The sequence below is a fragment of the Homalodisca vitripennis genome, chromosome 3 (assembly GCF_021130785.1).
Source record: "Homalodisca vitripennis isolate AUS2020 chromosome 3, UT_GWSS_2.1, whole genome shotgun sequence".
Taxonomy (NCBI): domain Eukaryota; kingdom Metazoa; phylum Arthropoda; class Insecta; order Hemiptera; family Cicadellidae; genus Homalodisca; species Homalodisca vitripennis.
Window position 1 is genome coordinate 121,335,251 of NC_060209.1, and position 21,494 is coordinate 121,356,744.

At 31.9% G+C, this 21,494-nt stretch overlaps 1 protein-coding gene across 1 annotated transcript; it reads left to right on the forward strand.

The window, feature by feature from the left end:
- The first annotated feature begins 4,986 nt into the window (after positions 1 to 4,986).
- LOC124357449 (protein takeout-like) lies at positions 4,987 to 20,296 on the forward strand. Its single transcript, XM_046809270.1, has 6 exons — positions 4,987 to 5,134; positions 6,851 to 6,949; positions 8,430 to 8,580; positions 14,010 to 14,146; positions 18,836 to 18,991; positions 20,025 to 20,296. The coding sequence occupies exons 1-6, from the start codon at positions 5,074 to 5,076 to the stop codon at positions 20,171 to 20,173; spliced, it is 753 nt and encodes a 250-aa protein (XP_046665226.1). The 5' UTR covers positions 4,987 to 5,073; the 3' UTR covers positions 20,174 to 20,296.
- The last annotated feature ends 1,198 nt before the right edge of the window (positions 20,297 to 21,494 follow it).

Sequence of the window (21,494 nt, forward strand, 5' to 3'; positions counted from 1 at the left end):
TGTGGTCACTGAATTCCGCTAGGCAATTCTGGTAGTAAACAAAAACCTAATAATAGTAAATATTTATTCCACATCAAATAGCTTTGTATAATAGCAATTTTAGTTTGCTGAGCGTTAACGAAGACCACTGCTTTAAGGGGACTTGTAAAATCCTGTTGTCAGTTAGTCCGTTTGTTTCTCTCTTAGCAGTAAATTTCGTGAACGTATTGAGATATAAAGTAGAAATTTTGCATAAAACTTCATTTCTATATATCTACATCGAATTCCAAGGATTTGGCTGAGCGTCGGCGAAGCGTAACTATATCGTAGGATGTTTCGAGAACGAATTGAGCTGTAGCTTTGCTTGAAACTTGATTTCAATATAAACAACATCTAGATTAATCCTAGATAGTGCATGTTCCTCCGTAGGAGTGGGCGTCCCAGTAGGCACGATATCTCGAGAGCCTTCTGAACTAGAGACTAAATTTTTAATTATCTACATTAAGCATGATTGAGCATTGTCGATGCCTTTCACGCTGGGACTAAACAATCTCTTCTGACCGATTTAATGCTCATGAAACTTGTGCGCAACCTGTTACGCGAAACAGCCTGTCGTACTGATTTGTATGTCGTATAGTCGACCAATCGCTTTTACCCAAATATCTTAACACATGTAGGGTTTTCAAATATATAAATTTGGATATTATTTGAATATTCTCAAAAGATATTGAAACACTACTTTGGAATCCATCTTACATTAAAATAAATTAAGATATAAATCTAACTAACTTAAAGTTGTAGTGTATGTAGTGTGTTGTACTGTAATTTTTAAGGACCCTACAAAATCCCCTTAAAATCGGGTCATTGTCTGTCTGTCTGTCTTGATGGAAAATTCCTCTTCGTCTAAAGGAAAACTCTATTGATTTTATGATAAAGACTTCACACAACAGCAGTTATACTTTTAAAACTCTAGGAGCAATTGGAAAAAACTTATAAATACTACTAAATGTGAATCTAAATGTGAATAATACAATATTTTTCAAATTTTTTTTTTTTTTTTTTTTTTTTTTTTTTTTTTTTTTTTTTTTTTTTTTTTTGACGAGGTCTTTCGAAACCAAAGGTTTCATCATCAGATGACTCCATGAAGTACTTTGAATAAATAATATGGAAAAGTATTTATTATTTACTTTTAGTAGTATTTTGTTAAATACTTGTTAACTGTTGTTATACTTATTTTTTCAGAAGTAAAGCTAGCCAGGACATCTAACCAACACTGCGTCAGCCACATGGCGTTTTATGTTGTTTTTATGAACGCATTTTATAACTACTCAATGTTAATAAGCAAAAAAAGAAAAGTTTTGAGCGACAGATTGCTTGTAAATCTAGAGTATCTTTAGTTCTTGAAACATTTTATACTTGCCATTTTATCTAAAAGTGCAAAAAAAGTTACCTATGCATTGAAAAATTATAATTTTTGTATGAATTATATTCTCTGAACATCAAATTACCCTGAGCTTTCGGGAAATGCTTTCGTTCTTGATCACCGTACTCAAAATACATTCTAAATAATTAATAATATAGAGTTATATGGAATGTTAAAAAAATGTGTGCAGCATTAATCAAAAAGCACTTATAAATATAAGTTGTACGTAACTCATTTATACATGTTATTCCATTTTTTATGAAAACAACCATCATCAGCGATTTTTAGTATCTTTGTCTTGTTTGTTGACGCTAATATAACTGTTATTAATGTGTTGGACAGTTCGATATAAGTATGTAAAACACAAATTTCTATCCCTACCAAAACAAGGTCGAGTGACGACCGATCGCTTGCTTGTGGAAGATTGGTCCAATGCTGTTACACGTATATCAGTAGTTGTGTACTGATTCAATGCAAATTGGTTTCCGTTCTAGTATGGCGTGATTCACACAATGCTTACACCAGTCGTTTATCACTGAATAGAGAGAGGACTGTATGCCAAGTTTTAATGGTAACAATTCATCAACATTCGCGTTATATAATCTATTTACACACATGCTTTATTTCCTGCTATAAATGTTGCTGTTGTCTTGGAAAAAGTTATCAAGTCTCATTTGTGGTTATTACTCAGAACTGTATAGTTCCTTGTATTCTGTACGCTAACTGTTGAGTATTTAGAATGAAGTAATGTCATTACCTCAGAACTGAGCAGTTTGTACAGTTTTGGCCTACAGGGTGCTGTGAATGAAAAAATTGTGTTTTAAGTATCAACACTACAAAATTCATAACATTGCTCTTACAATGTGTAGGACTGACCAACTCTACTACGTACCAACTAAATGATAAAAACGTTTCTAGTGAGAGGTCCAAATTAGGAATATCTTATATTGTCACGATACATTTTACTTGCACAAACGTACACCAACTATTGCTTCTATTTCATTGGAATGTTACAAAATATATTGTTGTACATGATTATTGTTATATATGATTACAGGTTTACTCAGTTAATGCTGACTTGTAATACTATATACAATTTCCCTTTTGAAACTTAACACTGGACAAAACGATTCCCAATGTTCATGTAACATGACTGTGACACTCTGCACTCTGTACACGACCCCTTTCCCTCCATGTTGTACACGACCGTCACTCACTCCTTGGTGTACACGACCGTCACTCACTGCTCGATGTACACGACCTTGACTCGATGTACGGTGTACATAACATACAGGTGTATATATGATAGTCCAGATTGTAAAACCTTTACATTAATTTTTAAGAACTGACTCAGTATTAATTTACGGTGGTTTATCAAATCAAGATCACTTTACAGTTTCACTATGTAATCACTTATTGATCCTACGATATGTTATTTTTTCAATAATAGACTGGCGTGTATTTTAATTATACCAAATTATACAAAAAGTTTAATTATACTTCAATATTAAGTATAAAAATTTCAAATGTTGACGTAAATGAGTTATTAAACATAAATAATAGGCTTTTTACGCTTTTCTTATTGTCCACAACAAGATAAAATACGCTAGGACAAAACATGACAATTTTAAGCCGAATGACTAAGTATGTATATATGTAAGTGTAGTATAGTATAGTACAGTATAGTATAGTACAGTGCAGTATAGTATAGTATAATACAATATAGTATAGTATAGTAAGTATATATGTAAGTCTTTAATTTGGATAAATGCACTGTTAGATTATCCTTCGACCCTCATTTTCAACAATAATTAGATACCGTTCCATCATTTTCCGTGTTTAATGGGTTATAGGAAGAAAGTGTGTGATTAGAGACCACGCCTATAGGTTTGCATCAATTGAGATCGGCTATCTTAAAAATCTACCCATTTACTAAAAAATGACTATTTAAAAAAAATGCCCTTTAATTTCCTTTTCACTTAAATGATTATTTGAGGAAAGGAGCTTTGTAGTAAAAATGTTTTATATTAGTGAAAGTATTGAAGGCTGTGACTTTCAAATTAAAAAACAATGGCAACATAATGACCATTTCAAATACCAACCATACCAATTAGAAAAAACCATACCATCTTTTGCACCGTGGTGACCCTGTAAAAGAACTTCAATGGAAGAAAAATATCTCTTCCGAAGAAAGATAGATTTCACATGTAGCTGTCGTCTTTAAATTTCAAATTGAAGATTCATTATTACATAAAAGAAGGTAATCAACACAAGTTAATTACTACAAATAGAATCACAGCATATATAAATACTAACAATTATCAATCAATGAAATGGAAAAACCTTTTTAGAGCTTTATTTTTCTAATTACAACCATACTGCATGGATAAACCAATGAAATGACTTCACTATTAGATTTTGCAAAATTCTAAAATCAGTATGTTTGCTCTCCTATAAAACTACTTTGGCCTCAAATTTAAGGATCAATTTTAAAACTTTAATTATTTCAGATAATACGATTATTTCTGCTGTAGAAGTATATACAAAAGCAAAATCTAATGTAAATGTGCACCTGTATATGTGTTTCTGAATGCATATGTAAACCAGGGGGAAAATAAAAGTGTAGATACTCTAAATATTTCTAAAACAGACCAAGCATTTTTCAAAATTTCGGCTCCTTTCAGAATGGTTTGAATGAGTTGAAACAAGTATGTGAATGTCTAAAACTTGTACTTCTTATAAAAATTGCTGCTATATGTAACAGCAATATTAAAGCAGTAGGCATTGTTACTACAGAAGTATTTGAATAGGTGGGAAGAGTGGTACAAAAATTAAATAAGTGCAAGAGTGGGTTACATCTAGACGTTATCAAACAATTCTTGTTATCTCGTAGCGGTTACTTATATATTGCTAAGCCCCCCAATTTTAGTGTTTTACCAACTCAGGTATATAAAATAGAAATTATTCAAATCTCCCTACAAACAGAAACAATTAAGATGAAATGGGACAAAAACATTTATACACAAATGCAGTTACGTACTAAACACAAATACAATCTTCAATCATAAGATCTGTACTCTGATATCCCTACATGTAAAAAAAGACAAACTTTACAACTAAAATTATGGACAATCATTTTGTCTCATGGGTACTCAATAAGAACCTCACAGAAATTTCACCATCTGCTGGTCTTGAAAAATTTAGTGATCCAGAAATGGATTCAACATGGTGACATCTTCCAATGGCAGTAAGTTATCTCAGGTATGCTTACGTACCATTTAGAGGATGTTACGAGGCACACCCCCATCCATCATGGGTTTTTACCTCATCGTTATAATGCGGAATAATTGAATGTGAGACTACGGATTGCAAGGATTCTCTATCTTTGTGTATTCACTTCAACCACATTATTGCTTCTGGAGAGCGAATTGAATTATTTTGGTTTCTACTAATGTCCACAGAACAGCCAAAAGATAACATTAAACTTTTTTTATTTATTTCTTCAAAGTAAATTGAGCAAACCTTCTGAGTAATGATAAATATATAAATTATTTCCGAAGGAACCTGTTTCGCCCATTAGACGATGGAAGCCAGGCAGGCCGTGACCTTGACCACCAAGTATAACTGGAGGACTCTGTCGCGTAGATCAGAGTTGCTCCTGCACTAGCAATATGGCCGCTGCCCTCAGGACCCCACTGCTGCTGCTGCTCGTAGCTGCTTTGGCCCGTGCAGGTACGTACCCCAGCCAATAGATAAGTGTCCTCTTAGTAATACTATATTTATTTTTTATTAAATATTAACGCAAAACATTTATAGTCCAACAAATAAATAAGGATAACGTATTTTAAACAGTAACACTTTTAAATTAATAAAATATTAACAATTAACAAAAACGTACATGCACAATTAAAAAAAGACAATGTCGGATTACCAACACAAGTCACATTGGTTACGATCACTCCAAATGTATTTTCTACTAAAATCCAAATGTAAACTCCGCTACATAATTTGAATAATTGAATAATATACGTTTGTATATAAATGAATCAACTTTATAATTAAAATTGATACGGATAAAAAATAATTGTAATTTAGTATACGATTTTCCTCCATATTTTCATGAAAAATGTAATTTTTTAACATCAAAGGAGGAAGTCCATGGTGGATTTATTTTTAGTATTATATTATATTTTTATAATATTATACTTAAAATATTATTATATTTTTAGTATTATATTTATTTTATTTGTTTAGTATATTATAAATATAAATATTTATTAATATATACAAATTTTTAATTTTTATACTCCCAACACGAATTCATTACATTATCAAAAATGGTGACTGGTTAAATTTTCTTGTGTAATACATATCAGTGGTTTAGTAGGTGTAACAATTATATAGCCATTAACATACTGAGCCTATCAGTGGTTTCTATCTATTTAATATAACAAAGTCAAATATTACTCAAACGGTACAATATGGATTGTATAATTCCAACATTGAAAAGCCTCATTATTATTTTTGAAGGTCATCTAGGTATGTTTGCATACTTATGTCCTTAATTCATTAAAATATTCAAAATTATACACTAATCGGCTTAGGTAAAGTCTTTTCTAGGGAATATCTTACAAGATTTGCTGGTTTCTTCTACGGGAAGAAACGACAAATAACAATAAATCGTTTGCCACTGTTATAAAATTTATATCGTTCGAAATTTGTTTATTTGAAAATTTACCCTGAATTATGTTAAATTTGATTCTTCAGAAGATAGATAAATGATTATTTTTTTGACATAAACAATAAACTTTGGTAGTCAAAAAGTGAAGAGCTCCTGGAGAATACTTAACTGCAATGCATAAATATATTTTGTCATTTTGAAATATATTAATATTTAATCGCTTCTGGATATTATGTACACTATATTCTCGTATAATATAAATATGAAGTATTTATGATAATAATGTTTATTTTTGTACTTCTTCTTTTGCAACAATTTATTTAAATACAATTAACTTTTCATGGATTAGTAAACAACTACCAGAAATATTCTCTATTTATTTGGGAGTTGTTATATGTATTTAGTTAGAAATGGGAAGTGTAACTTAATATAACTTTCTCGATCAGAAACTACAAGCAACGGAAACTTTCCAAGTCCCTACGGATTAAATCTCTGGGATGTTCTATAATGAATGCGTTATTAATAAACAGATGGAAAAACATACAATGCAACTTTATCCACCGAATCCTTTTAACAGCACGCAACTTTAACAAATTTTTCTATTCTGTTATTATTCCAATGTGATGCTCATAAAATGTAGTGTGCAAGAAAATTACGTGGTTTAAATTCAACTGTATGATTGTAAGTTACACAAGAAACATATTGTTTTTATTTTTTAAATTACGTACAAAGATTGGAATAATACTGGAATTAATTGATTGTTGCAGCGCCCAGATTCAAGGCGTGCAAGAGGAGCCTGCCGGCCGCCAAGCTGAACGAGTGTGTCCGAGACTCGCTGCAGAAAGCTGTTCCGGAACTTGTTAAAGGTGAACAAACATGCTATTTAACATGCTGGTGTATCGTGTTTCTGTAAGAGATCTCAGAAGACAATACATGTTTAATTTATCAATCTTTGGTAATCCTTGAGTTATCTCAGGAACACATGTAATGAGATAACTAAACCATCATTAGAACTAATCCGTATGGAGAGTTAGTCTTAAAACCTGTGTTTCGTCTAGTTAACACGTGTTTAGCCGATTGTATTGTAAATACTATGAGCCAAAATCAACAGAAATGAGTTCATTATAAAAATTGGTGCATGTTATAGTGGCTGTAATTATAATGTTTTAGACTTATGCTTTACAAGTAGTATTTGTTAAAGAATATTTTGGGTGCTTTATTATAGGGAGAACGCAACTGTTCACAAGACACCGAAAAATAGTACTTTCTATTTGGACAATTTATACCGATCGTGGCTTTATTTAAAATTGACGAATCTTTGTTTTATAGTTTTATATATAAAGTGCATTACGCACTTAGTTAAACTATAAAACAAAGATTCGTAAATTTATAGTCCTAAGACAACATCTAATAAAAATCTAATAAATAAATATAAATATATTTATATTTATTTATTATTACATTTTTTCGGTCTACTTGTAATGCAGTCAACACTATTTTTTATAATTTATATTTGTTTTTGTCGACATTTATTTCGTTCTTTCCGAATTAGCTTTCTTCCTGTCATCGGATTTTACTTTCATCAAACAGATTGATTTAATTGCTGTTGCTATGGATTTATTTAAGCGGAATGGGGAGGAGCCATGAAGAGGTCAGGGATATTGTTAGTGCCTTTTGTTAGTAACCACCAATTACATAAACTGATGGAGTCCTGCAACAATTTAGAAACGTATCAGCGTTTGCATGATATAAGCACAAACGTGCACCAAAACCTTTTCCATTTTATAATGTTATTAGGATAAATAATCCAAGTAAAATACAAATTTAAAAATGTATAGCACATTTATACTGTGAAACTGATAATGATTACTTGATTTAATGTATTTTTAATAGAAGACATTGTAGTGAACAAGCCGGAAGATAATTACTCTGCATATCATCATTATGGATAACAAAGGGATCTGAAATAATAACAGGGAGTATTACTGATAAAGGAGACTGAAATCTATTATGCGGCTTCAGGAAACTTGGAATAATAGCATGCATTGAACGAAAATACCACTGTGCCGTATTCCAGAAACAATAAAGGCAGGATTGGTATTGGGTTTGAAAGCTAACATAGAAGGTGGGAGGTTTGTACTGTAAGATATTCCCGCGAGGCACAAAACACTTGCTCTAGACGACTGGAATGTTTTCCCTGACGTTTTCGTAAGATTAAAGTTTAATACTTCATGTAACATTACAATTTATATATTTTGCTCATGAGTTTTTATACACAATTTTCTTGTATTGTTTTTTTCGTAATGTACTTTAGGAAGATGTAATTCATTTAATTTTCTGCCACAGGTATTCCCCAATTTGGTTTGAATTCTATCGATCCGCTAAGGGTGGATTCCCTAGAGGTTCCCAAGGGCAGTAATACTGCAGTCAGCGTGGAAATTTCCTTCAAGAACCTGGATATTCTGGGCCTGAAGAACGCCAAGATCAAGAGCGTCGAGTAAGTGATTTCCTTGTTGATCCGCTATATTTAAGTTATTTCGATTTTTTGTTTTGGGGGCTGATAATTGTAAAAAGAGACTCTAGAGGGCATTTAAGGTTTTATATTAACAGTACTACTGAATAGAATAAAATTAAATGGTTGGTGTCTTATAACAATGTCATATTGAAGGAACAACTGTAGTAGTACTAACAGGCTGAATACTAACTTGTCCCAACCCAAAAATCCACTTCCTCCAAATGCCAAAATACAGACTTTTGTTGTTGCTAACTATTTGAAAAAGATATTGTCGTACTTGTTATGGGATTAACACCTCAAGAAAAGTTTTTATTTCTCCAGTTTAAACAAACACATTTGCTTCCTAAATATTGTAATGTAATTCGTTTTTCTCCCATCCTTTTATGTTAGTGTCTGTGATATTAAAAGGAAGGACAAGGAACACACATACTACACTATACGGACAGTAAACTACAATCAATTAGGTAACTATTACTGACCCCAATGCTTACACATGACTCACGCTAAAACAGACGTTCACACCAAAACCAATCAGACCGACCTCAACAAATGTCGATACTCGGCTTTCTTGAAGTCAACCACCAATAACTTGGTTGCTGGAAAAAACCAGTTACCCCCTCAGAAGTGGAGCTTGAAACGAGGAATTAGAGGGAATTTAGGGTCTATTACCACCCTGGCAGCTCCAACACCCCACACTGTGTTGTACATAATACTTAGTGCTGCACTAACTAAATCTTGTAAAGGTAAATTTGGTTGCCGAAAAGCCGGAATATTCTGTATTTTAGTGTGCAGCTGCTGTCGACCCTGACAACGTAGCAATATAGCCTCCTGTAAACAGAGGTAAATCACAACGATGAAGATTACCTTGATACCTGAAAATCGAGTCTTTTAATTTATGCGCTAATAGATTTCTTGCTAATGTTAATAGTTTTTTGGCATTTTAAAAGCTAACATGCTGTAAATTTAAACTTCCATCCTTTCTTTTGGTCTTCCCTCCCCTTAAAAAGTATTTTAGTATATTTATTAGGATCCATTAAGGAACTTACCAGTTGTAGAAACCAAGCCAGTCAAACTAGACATTGAAACTGTGATAAGGAAAATTGGTATTACTTTAATTATATATGGCTATAATAATTATATCTCGTGAATTGTAATGCCTTTTAGGCAATTTCCAGACGTATATCACGAAATTTGTTAATTCAACAACAAATTTGTATAGGATCTTTTGTGTAGACAATTTTCTTTTCTTTTATACTGAGTAGTTTTTGCGCTAAAATTAATAGTTTCTTAGATATTTGTAAAAAACTGTAAATTTGTACTTTACACCTCCTCCTCCCTTAGTTCACCTCCATCATCGGGTGAAAAAAACAGAAAAATGTACTAATGTACTAATTTTTAAACCTATCAGCATTTTTATCATAATTTGGCTAATTTTACTGCACTGTACTGGAAATAAAAATGGCTGAAGATAAAAATATTAAATTTTTACAGTATTTATATTAGTTATGCTTCTGGGAGTAACACTTTTTATTCATATATGACTGAAGAAAATGATATTTTTTCAGTTTAGTATAACTTTAAAAAACGACGAAATTTTAAGTACTTTTTTTATCGAAATGCAATTCCTCCATCAGAATGTTTTATACTAAGAATTTTATAGATTTACATGGTATCTTCTTTCATATTTATAAAAAATTATGGTTGCCTGTAAAGTCGGTTTTACGGGCGAATATTTTACGTGACAACGTCTTTTTATCGGTAGAATATTTATTGATATGAATATTATTAAATTGCACAATAGGAAAAAGGAATTGAATGAAAATAAGAATTGCACAAATTTTAACTATAGAAATATATTTTGTTTACTAAAACATTGTACATAATTTGAAATTAATTAAAATTTGTTATTGTAAATGGTAAAGTTGAATAAAACATTTACTAAAATTGGAATTTGAAATTCTTGCTAAACACAGTTAAATTCTAACTCCGCGCGTGGTGATTGGTCGGTTTAGTTCGTTTGTTTGGTCGCACTGTTATGACAGGTTAGAGGTTATAATTTGTTATTTTAAATGTTTGACTAGCAATACGCGCTGTTTCTTCTCAATCGACTGAATTACGATTGATTGCAGAGTGATTTAAACTAATAGTTTACTTAACACTATCAACATTTGTCAATAGTATGACATAACCTATAAACTCAGTTTCTCAACTTTTGTGTCAATCTAACAATTAATCAATCAATCATAGTTTACGATAATGAAATATCAGTGTACAATTATTTACCTTTATTGTTGTAGTTGTTGTAAATGACGAATCTAAGCACTCCACATTTTCACGAATAAACATAGTTATCTGCTTTATCCCACTGGACGGGCATCGTAACGTTACCGGGCGTTCCACTTTTTCATGAGTGACTCCGAGCCGCAACCTAATTTAAGACGTTGTCACGTCAAAAAGCTCACAGGAAATAGTAGTGCTTTAAAACCAGTTCTTGTATAATTAAATGCAACAAATCTCAAATTGTAAATTATTTGTTTGAAAATAAGAGTATCATATTGTATGACTATAAATATGCTATGTGCCTTTATAAACTCTCTGTATTTTATTAGCCACCGTTCTGTCATTTTTATGAAGCTTAAAGATGTATACTAACTCTTTATAATTCAAATATTAACTATTATAAATTATTTTCAAGACGATTTTGCTTTGAAAACAATAATTACTTTTATATGTCTTATAAACCATAAACACATTATTTTGTTACAAATTTTATGTTATGTATATTAAAATAATGTATTATATAGGGTATTAAGTATATTCAGTTATCGGAACATGCTTCATAGCTTTTTTTACTATATTGTTAATTAAACCCAAAGTGTTAATTTCCTTGAATCATTTAGATACTTATACTTTCGGATCAACTGAAAGGAACACTGGTGAAGGCTCAAAATGAATTTTAGACGAAATCTGTATATAAATACTTGTAAGCAGATTGTGCCAGGAATTAGTGTTGCTATTTGTTTACATACCTATATAGTTGTATAGGGTTAAATTAAGGATTACCAATTATGAGAATAACGTGCTTAGCTGTAGAATTAAATCAAATAAATTTAAAACAAGGAAAAGATAAACAAACACGTAGTAATGAAATGCGGCGAAGGATAACTCATATCTACTTCTTGTTATCTCTTCCCTTACAGAAATGTCTAATTCTTCTATTCGACTCACTCTCTCGACATGTGTTCAAAAATACCAAGTGTTAAAAAGCACTGATCTCTACCTGGTAATGTTGTGCCCTTGAATTAAAAAAATAAAACGTGTAATTAAGAAATTATTAAGAATAAATCTCATAAATAGCGCACCATACTGCAACAAATAAATATGGTTAACATTGCTTTATACTAAGAGATGAAGTATCGTACAAATTTAGTAAATCGGTACTTTAGTACTATCCGGATGCCACTAGTTTTGGAAGAGTTTTCCTTACCGGGAATTTAAAAAACTACATTATTTTAAAGAAAGGACTTTATTTAACTTACTGTGAAATTTATCTCATTATGAGTATCGGTTTTTGTTTTCTGCCTCCTAAAATGCGATGTTAACTTTAGTGCTATCAAGAACACATTTATGATAACGTAATTCACGCATAAAAAGCAGAAAAGAGGGACGGAGAGACCTCCCTCTCGCCGACATATTTTTTTAGGAGGCAGAAAACAAGAAGCAATCATCAAATAAAGTCTGTTTTTTATAATATTGTAGCTTTTGTAGATCCCCGGTTAGAAACAAATCTTCCATAAACGGGGGCCTCCGAATAATACCAAAGTACCAGTAACACATAGAGAAAGGAAGTGATGAAACTACCACGCGTACTTATATTTATTCTCACAGACTTTGTTGCTTTTTTGACGAATAATACCAAAGTACCAGTAACACATAGAGAAAGGAAGTGATGAAACTACCACGCGTACTTATATGTATTCTCACAGACTTTGTTGCTTTTTTGACGAATAATACCAAAGTACCAGTAACACATAGAGAAAGGAAGTGATGAAACTACCACGCGTACTTATATTTATTCTCACAGACTTTGTTGCTTTTTTGACGAATAATACCAAAGTACCAGTAACACATAGAGAAAGGAAGTGATGAAACTACCACGCGTACTTATATGTATTCTCACAGACTTTGTTGCTTTTTTGACGAATAATACCAAAGTACCAGTAACACATAGAGAAAGGAAGTGATGAAACTACCACGCGTACTTATATGTATTCTCACAGACTTTGTTGCTTTTTTGACGAATAATACCAAAGTACCAGTAACACATAGAGAAAGGAAGTGATGAAACTACCACGCGTACTTATATTTATTCTCACAGACTTTGTTGCTTTTTTGACGAATAATAACAAAGTACCAGTAACACATAGAGAAAGGAAGTGATGAAACTACCACGCGTACTTATATTTATTCTCACAGACTTTGTTGCTTTTTTGACGAATAATAACAAAGTACCAGTAACACATAGAGAAAGGAAGTGATGAAACTACCACGCGTACTTATATTTATTCTCACAGACTTTGTTGCTTTTTTGACGAATAATACCAAAGTACCAGTAACACATAGAGAAAGGAAGTGATGAAACTACCACGCGTACTTATATGTATTCTCACAGACTTTGTTGCTTTTTTGACGAATAATACCAAAGTACCAGTAACACATAGAGAAAGGAAGTGATGAAACTACCACGCGTACTTATATTTATTCTCACAGACTTTGTTGCTTTTTTGACGAATAATACCAAAGTACCAGTAACACATAGAGAAAGGAAGTGATGAAACTACCACGCGTACTTATATGTATTCTCACAGACTTTGTTGCTTTTTTGACGAATAATACCAAAGTACCAGTAACACATAGAGAAAGGAAGTGATGAAACTACCACGCGTACTTATATGTATTCTCACAGACTTTGTTGCTTTTTTGACGAATAATACCAAAGTACCAGTAACACATAGAGAAAGGAAGTGATGAAAACTACCACGCGTACTTATATGTATTCTCACAGACTTTGTTGCTTTTTTGACGAATAATATCAAAGTACCAGTAACACATAGAGAAAGGAAGTGATGAAACTACCACGCGTACTTATATGTATTCTCACAGACTTTGTTGCTTTTTTGACGAATAATACCAAAGTACCAGTAACACATAGAGAAAGGAAGTGATGAAACTACCACGCGTACTTATATTTATTCTCACAGACTTTGTTGCTTTTTTGACGAATAATACCAAAGTACCAGTAACACATAGAGAAAGGAAGTGATGAAACTACCACGCGTACTTATATTTATTCTCACAGACTTTGTTGCTTTTTTGACTAAATATTTAATGAAACTTTTTCGCTTTCTCAGTATGGATGTGGAGGGATATAAGATGAAGTCCAAGATCGAGATCGATGGCCCGATAATGCTGCAGGGCGACTACACAATTAACGGCAAGGTACTTGTCCTACCCATCCAAGGGACGGGTCGCTGCAACATCACTCTAGGTAAGTAAAGATAGCACTACCTAAGGGGGTAACTGGACCAAGAGCTCCTGAAGAACATATTAATCCATCAGGCACTATTAGGACTGTCGCTGCACCAGCTTGCAAAGATCTTAGCTGTATCGGGCACTCATGGACACCTAAGGATCATGTAGTCAGCAAATCCCCATCTCTAAGCAAGGCGTATGGACTTAATTGTATTTAGCCTCTATATTACATCATTATATGAAATTATCAGTTATATAAATATATATAATAGGGAAGAATAACTAGGTTATGCCTATTTGGAAGTCACGAGTGCAACTAAATTGAAAGTGGTTGAGAGACGTAGTCTCTTTCTTTGAGGCAATTAGTGAGTCTTGCGGTGTCCATAAATCCATTTAGGACTGACCCATTGAAGCTTTAAGCCCAAAGCTGAAACTGAGTACAGAGATACATTGACCATCTAGACGATATATCCAGCCTTCAAGAGTACAGATCTTACTGTCCAATTAATAGTTATGTTTACAATTTTCTCGTAAGGACAATTATTTAAATTGCATAAATGAGTAGGTATAATTGTGTATTTTCTTCTTCCCACGTCTTCTCAAAATCGTTAACGTAATGTCACAATTCAACTGTACTTCACGTTAAAACAAGTTTATGTAAGGTAAGAACCAATCGAAAAGATAAATAAATTGGGGTTGGTCCTAGCTTACTTTGCTGTTTATATTTTCCCAAGCCACCTTTTCTCAGAGCTCACGTAGCAGTGATGAGAACACGTTCCCTTTTATTGGTTGAGCTTCTACGTATAAAAAACTAATCATCAACAATTTTTAAAGAAACTCAAAGAATAAGAACTGATAGAATAAAAAAGTAATTAAAATGTTCCGTATTAACTTTATATAATATGTTAATATAATCATTAACTATATAATATGAAATATAAATTAGTACGTAATTAATTTTTAGCTTTTACGTAAATTATATTATATTTATTTTTGTACAAACTTAGTTGAATTTGAAAAATTGTTTTTTATAGTATGTTACACTTCTTAATTATAAAACAACCCTTCTGACGTTATACTACTGAAAATATAAACTACTTGTATTTATTTAAATTTTTATATTACTTTTAGGTATTTTAAAAATTAAAAACCATTGACAAGACACTTTTAAAAGATGCAGCACACTTAATCTTTTGGTATCACGTTACATACCATTGTGTATTAATTTTGCGATCACTATAAATTATGTTATCTACAAGAGAAACTTAACTGCAATATACGTTTTATCATACATATCACCACACACTTGAATATAAATAAATATAACTAGTTAACTTTATAAAATATATGTATAAAATTATTGACAATAAATAATAATAAGACCGAATATTTTACTGCAACAGTATAATGCATCACTGTATTTATACGTACTGTAGTGTATGTGCACGTATAAAGGTGCATTAAATTGTATACACTCAGGACTCCATTATTTTGATGGGGAGTAATTGCCCTAAATTTTTATAAAAAATATTCTTTTTTCGTTATTAGATCGGTTTAAAAATATTTCAACGTCAATGACAAATTAATGGTTTTGAAATTTCTTTAATCACATTTACTGCTGCTAGTAAATATAGCACATAGTAAAAATGGGAGTACATACATTGCTCTTAATAACCCTCCTGACACCACTCTTCTTTGATATCTTTTTAATCCAATCCTCCAAATGTGAACGTGTTAAACAGGCCTAGATGTCATCATCCATTTTAGGTTTCTTCTCACTTGATCATTTTGCAATATTCAATCCATGGAATCGATTGCAACTCTTTTTCGCTTACAGAAAATTTTCGTTTGGAAAATTAAACAAATGTAATTGAAATTGAAGTTGAAGCTCGACTTCTATTTTAAATTTGTGAAGCCTTATAACATTTTTAAAACGCGTATTTTGACAAATCACGAGGTAATTAGTTTTACTTAGAATCAGTGTCCAACGGTAACGACTATAAGCTGTGGACGCGAAGTCAAGTCCAAGGTCGGTCAGTTGTGTGGTCGCATACTGATCAGCTGATTACACTCTTGGCAGCCACACTCCTACCACACTGAATATAGCCTTGCAATCTGAGAGGAATTTAATTAGGACAAAGGTCCGTTGCTTCCGTCCTCTTGTCACACTCGTTTCTGTAAATTGATCAGTCTCCTATTATTGCAGTATTGTAGCCAACTAATTATTAATTCCACAACAAAATAAACATACAGGTGTTGCAAAGTCATAATTTCTTTTTGACATTAAATTCCGAATTTTAATATAATTGATTTTTTGCATTTGTCTGAGAGAATTTTGTTTCTAAATGTTCTGTGACTTATTACGCACTATTTGTTGCTATAAAACCTACCATTTACTTCATGTTTCTATTGTTTGTCAATTTAACTTACTTAATTGTCCATATCCAGTGTATATGGTTCACTAAAGAGTGAATTACCCTATTCTCCTTTTAGTGATTTTACCTTTTTGGTACTACATTATTATTTTTCTGCAATATTTCAATATTGATTTATCTTGCAGGTAAATGCCTATCGTTTAGAACTCTAATATAAATTAGCAACATTAATATCAGTCATTATTTTACGTTATTATTTATTTCTGCTCATGCTTTAATATATTATAACGTTATGAGAAATTATTTTAAATTTAACTAAAGCTAAATAAGAGCATTTTAATGACAAGACAAATGGTTGACGCACATTCCTAGTCGCTCAAGATGTCAAGGTAAGACCTCTTCTCTAGGTTTTGCCTTCCTCCTGACATCATTCGTCATCCTGCCCATTCTATAACAACTTTATGACTTGTATTACTAAATATTGAACTTGTTTTATAATACAACAAACAGAGAATTCTAATTCTGCGAGTTCGTGTGTTACCTAACCTATCATTAGAATTGCATGAACTCAACCTGCCGAACATCATTTATCATAAAACAACAGCCGTAAAACAGGTAGTACGCCAAATATATGTATTGCTACGGTCTGCAATAAGAGCAGTGCCTAATACAACAGTGAAAGTACCTATATGCCTGTCTAGCTTCTTGTATATCACTAGTCTACTATCGTATCTGTTACTGGGTTGTGTGGAATATACCTAATTTTGTTATGTAGATACTCCAAGTAACCAATTCACCATCATCTTGCTATGCGAGACACTAGACTGATATACCAGACTATATAAATAGTATATCAACTTGTGTCTCGTATAATAAACTGAATTCTAGTAATTTTGTTATTTGGAGTCCCTACATAACAAAATTAAGCGTGTTTAGGTAACTGTTAAACTTTGCAAATTTGTTATAGAGTAAATCAAACTCTTGAACTAGGCTTTCAATATTTTTCTATTAAACTAAGTCCCTTTAAAAAACATACTGTAGGTTGAATTCGAAGAGTAAATGAGATCTCTGGTACGCATTTACATGCCTTAAACAAAAATTATACACTCAGCAGTCGTGTTATTCTAATAATGTTTTTAAACCCGGAGGTAATTTTGATTAGCTTTTTGCAATTGCATATAACAAAGAGCTCAAGTGGCATGTGGTAGTCTCAAGGACTCCCGGACAACACCACTTGCTCGCGGCACTGGCAGCGCAGTTCCGTCGTTAATCACAGGGTTTCCGCGAACAAGCTTGTTGTGGCCGGTTGTAATGACAGTCGTCTCCGACGTGGAGAAATGGGTTAGTTAAAGGTTTGTTTCATTCCATCTGTAATTTGTTTGGTTTTCGTGATAAAAACAACTTTATTGGTCATTGACTTAGCATAGCTAACGTTACGATTTGAAACTCAAAGTTAAATTGTAACATTACGTCACAACTGTTTGAGGAACTGAACAGGTTCAAAGCAAACTCAGTAATCAGTAATCGATTACTGTATAATCTTTATTTAGAAGATCATTTACAAATGTTCATTCCATGAGCTCGGTCCGGAATTACGAATATCATTGTTTAATGTTGTAAATTATTGAACCGTACATCAGTTTTAATTAAGACAGGAAAAATTTTAATAAATAAATCCTAGAAACATCGTTATAAATCAATATCTTTAGTAGCTCAATTAAAATATAATAATTCATTTATAACAGCGAATAAGTATTTATAGTTCAATAATAATAGAAATAGAATCAAATTAAAAACTAATAATATAGTTCCCTTAACAAATAATTAGATTTATAGCAATAAATTAATAACAATATAACAATAACTTGAAAGATATAAAAATACTTATAGCAATGAATAGATTTGGTTCAAACTATTACTAACAAGGCAATAAGTATAATATTAGTATTGAAAACGATTAGTAAGAATAGTTAATTGCTTCAACAAAATGTAATAACTTAATTGAATTTTAATCAGATTCAAACTCAAATTTAACCATGTTGATGTCGGTCAATATAAATAGTATATAATAGTTATTGTTTGTTAATTATGAACTGTAATTAATTATTGCTTTAATCAAGTTAATACAGCACTCAATAAAACAATTATAGAAATACAGTGTAAGGGATTCCTGAATATTCATTAGATCAAACCAACTATATAAAAAAACACAAAGTACTGTTTCATAGTAAAGGTTTTTATCTTCATGTATAAAGTTAAAACTCCTTATAGACCAATAAACAAGAGAAAAGTAATTAATTTCTAACAGTTTTTATGTGTTTTTTTTATAGTGAACCCTAAAGGAGAGATCACGGAACTCATAGCCAAACCGTTGACCAAGGATGGCAAGGACTTTGCTCAGGTGACTTCTCTCAAGTTTGTAGTCAACGAAGCTGACAGAGTCTATTACGACCTGCAGAACCTCTTCAATGGTAACAAAGAACTAGGTAAGCGTTAACAAAGGTAAATTCCAATATAACGATCATTTTCCTCAGCCCTTTAAATATCACATTTCCCAAACTTCAATCGTAAATTCTGAGTGGTCTGAAACTCTAGGCTTTATCTAATAGCCTTAGGTGCATATAAATTAAATTCTTAACTAAAATAAATACTATTAGTGTTGGGAATTGAAATACGAAGTTATTATTAATGAGGAAACCTAAGTCACAATTAAGTCTAGACCTAGGCAAGGCAATTAAGTCGTAGATGAACATTGGTTACATAAAACCAGAGATCTTTGTGGTATCTTTCATGAAAAGACTACTAGCAACAGATTGATATTTCTCGATCAATTACAATTTATCAAGAAATTGTTTTTCTTATTTAAATCACACTTATAATGTTTGTTTCGGCTATGCTTTAACAGTAAACAAGCAATGGAATTGGATTAAAGAGCCTACCAAATAATATAAAAAATGTCAACCTAGCCTTGCAAAATCTTGAAACTGAGTACAGTGTACAACCAGCTAATATTACACATAAAAAGAATAAATATTATTATTACCACTCATATGCCTCTTGACGAGAGTATAGAGGGCAATCCGAATGGATGCCCTGTATACCTCTCTCAAGAGATATATGAAAGATAATGGTAATAACTATTTGTTCTTCTTATGTTCACTATTTAGGTAGTTGTACACTGTACTGTATTTCTAGATTCTCATGTGTTTATTCTTAATGCATAATACATACAAATTACCGTGATCAGCTCTGTAAAATTATATTTGGATAGTAAATACATTAAAAATGTTTTTAGTTGAAATAAATATTCCACTGGAATCTTCCATGAGAGCTTGATTTGGAAGTAATATCGCAGGATTATTTGCTAATTACCGATCAAAATACCGTTTACAGTAAAATAAACATAAAAATTAATAAAAACTTTAAATTCTTCTTTATTTCACATAATCAATTTATCAGATTAATTAAAGATTCAGTGGCCTAATACATACCAGATCCTTAATTCTTGATTCTTTGCAGGTGAAAATATGAATCTTGTGCTGAATGACAATTGGAAACAAATCTTGGATGACATGAGAGGGCCTGTACAGACCGCCTTGGGAGCAGCATTCCGGCAGATTGCTGACAACGTCGTACATAAAGTACCTTACACCACGATCTTCCCGTAAATGTACATCACTCCATACTTTAACTGTACATTGTAAAAATCACGTTGCGTAATAAGACCTGAAATAATTGTAGTTTTAAGAAAAGTACAAATAAAACTTACTGTTATCAAATTCTTTAATCAACCCATCTTATCTTACTTAAAGATAGCCCATGTTAAATTCCTGGTATAATATTTCAGTAACTACATTACACAGATATAGTTTGGATGGATGTATCTAGTTATCATTACATAGGCTATTGTCCAATCGTTTTTCTTATTGAAAAGGACAAGGTTATTGTTTAATAAAATATTGATATTTACTCACTAATTCCCTTTACACTTCAATATTAAGTTCAAGATTTTGTTAATAAGTTTCTAACCGTTGCAATACAGTTTTCTAACTTTTGAATGAGTTTAACTCATGTTAAAATAACCTACTAGTAGCTTGCATCTGATACAGAAGTAACAATTTTCATCTATAACCCAGATGATTATATAAATATACGAAAGATAGTGTGAAATTTGGAAATATAGTTAAATGTGTGGCTTCTTAACTGAGGTATATAAATGAATTATTTTCCTCCATATAATATGGGAAGTGCAAATAATAGGATGTACAAATACCCTATTTAAATAAAACTGTTAAACCTGTTCTTATAGGTTCTCCTTGTTACACCAACCGCAACTATATGTAATCTCGTATATTTTAGTAATCATACAATATGCCATTGCTTTTAGCCGCCTCTACACCTGTACTATACTAGTGAATCTATCACGAAGAATACACACTGTTAAGTAGTCATACAATATGCCACTGCTTTATACAACTATAGACCTGTACTATACTAGTGAATTTATCACGAAGACACACTGTTAAGTAGTCATACAACATGGTATTGCTTCAGCCGACTCTTGACCTGTACTATACTAGTGAATCTATCACGAAGAATACACACTGTTAAGTAATCATACAACATGACACTGCTTCAGCCGACTCTTGACCTGTACTATACTAGTGAATCTATCACGAAGAATACACACTGTTAAGTAATCATACAACATGACATTGCTCAGCCAACTGTTGACCTGTACTATACTAGTGAATCTATCACGAAGAATACACACTGTTAGGTAATCATACAACATGACATTGCTCAGCCAACTGTTGACCTGTACTATACTAGTGAATCCATCACGAAGAATACACACTGTTAAAGTAGTCATACAACATGACATTGCTTCAGCCGACTCTTGACCTGTACTATACTAGTGAATCTATCACGAAGAATACACACTGTTAAGTAGTCATACAATATGACATTGCTCAGCCAACAGCAGAC

Bases quoted from the DNA above. Each gene is read 5' to 3' on its own strand.
- LOC124357449 (XM_046809270.1), top strand. From the start codon at position 5,074: ATGGCCGCTGCCCTCAGGACCCCACTGCTGCTGCTGCTCGTAGCTGCT. The intron at 6,950-8,429 runs GTGAACAAACAT...TTTCTGCCACAG, and splicing joins TGTTCCGGAACTTGTTAAAG to GTATTCCCCAATTTGGTTTG. The intron at 14,147-18,835 runs GTAAGTAAAGAT...TTTTTTTTATAG, and splicing joins TCGCTGCAACATCACTCTAG to TGAACCCTAAAGGAGAGATC.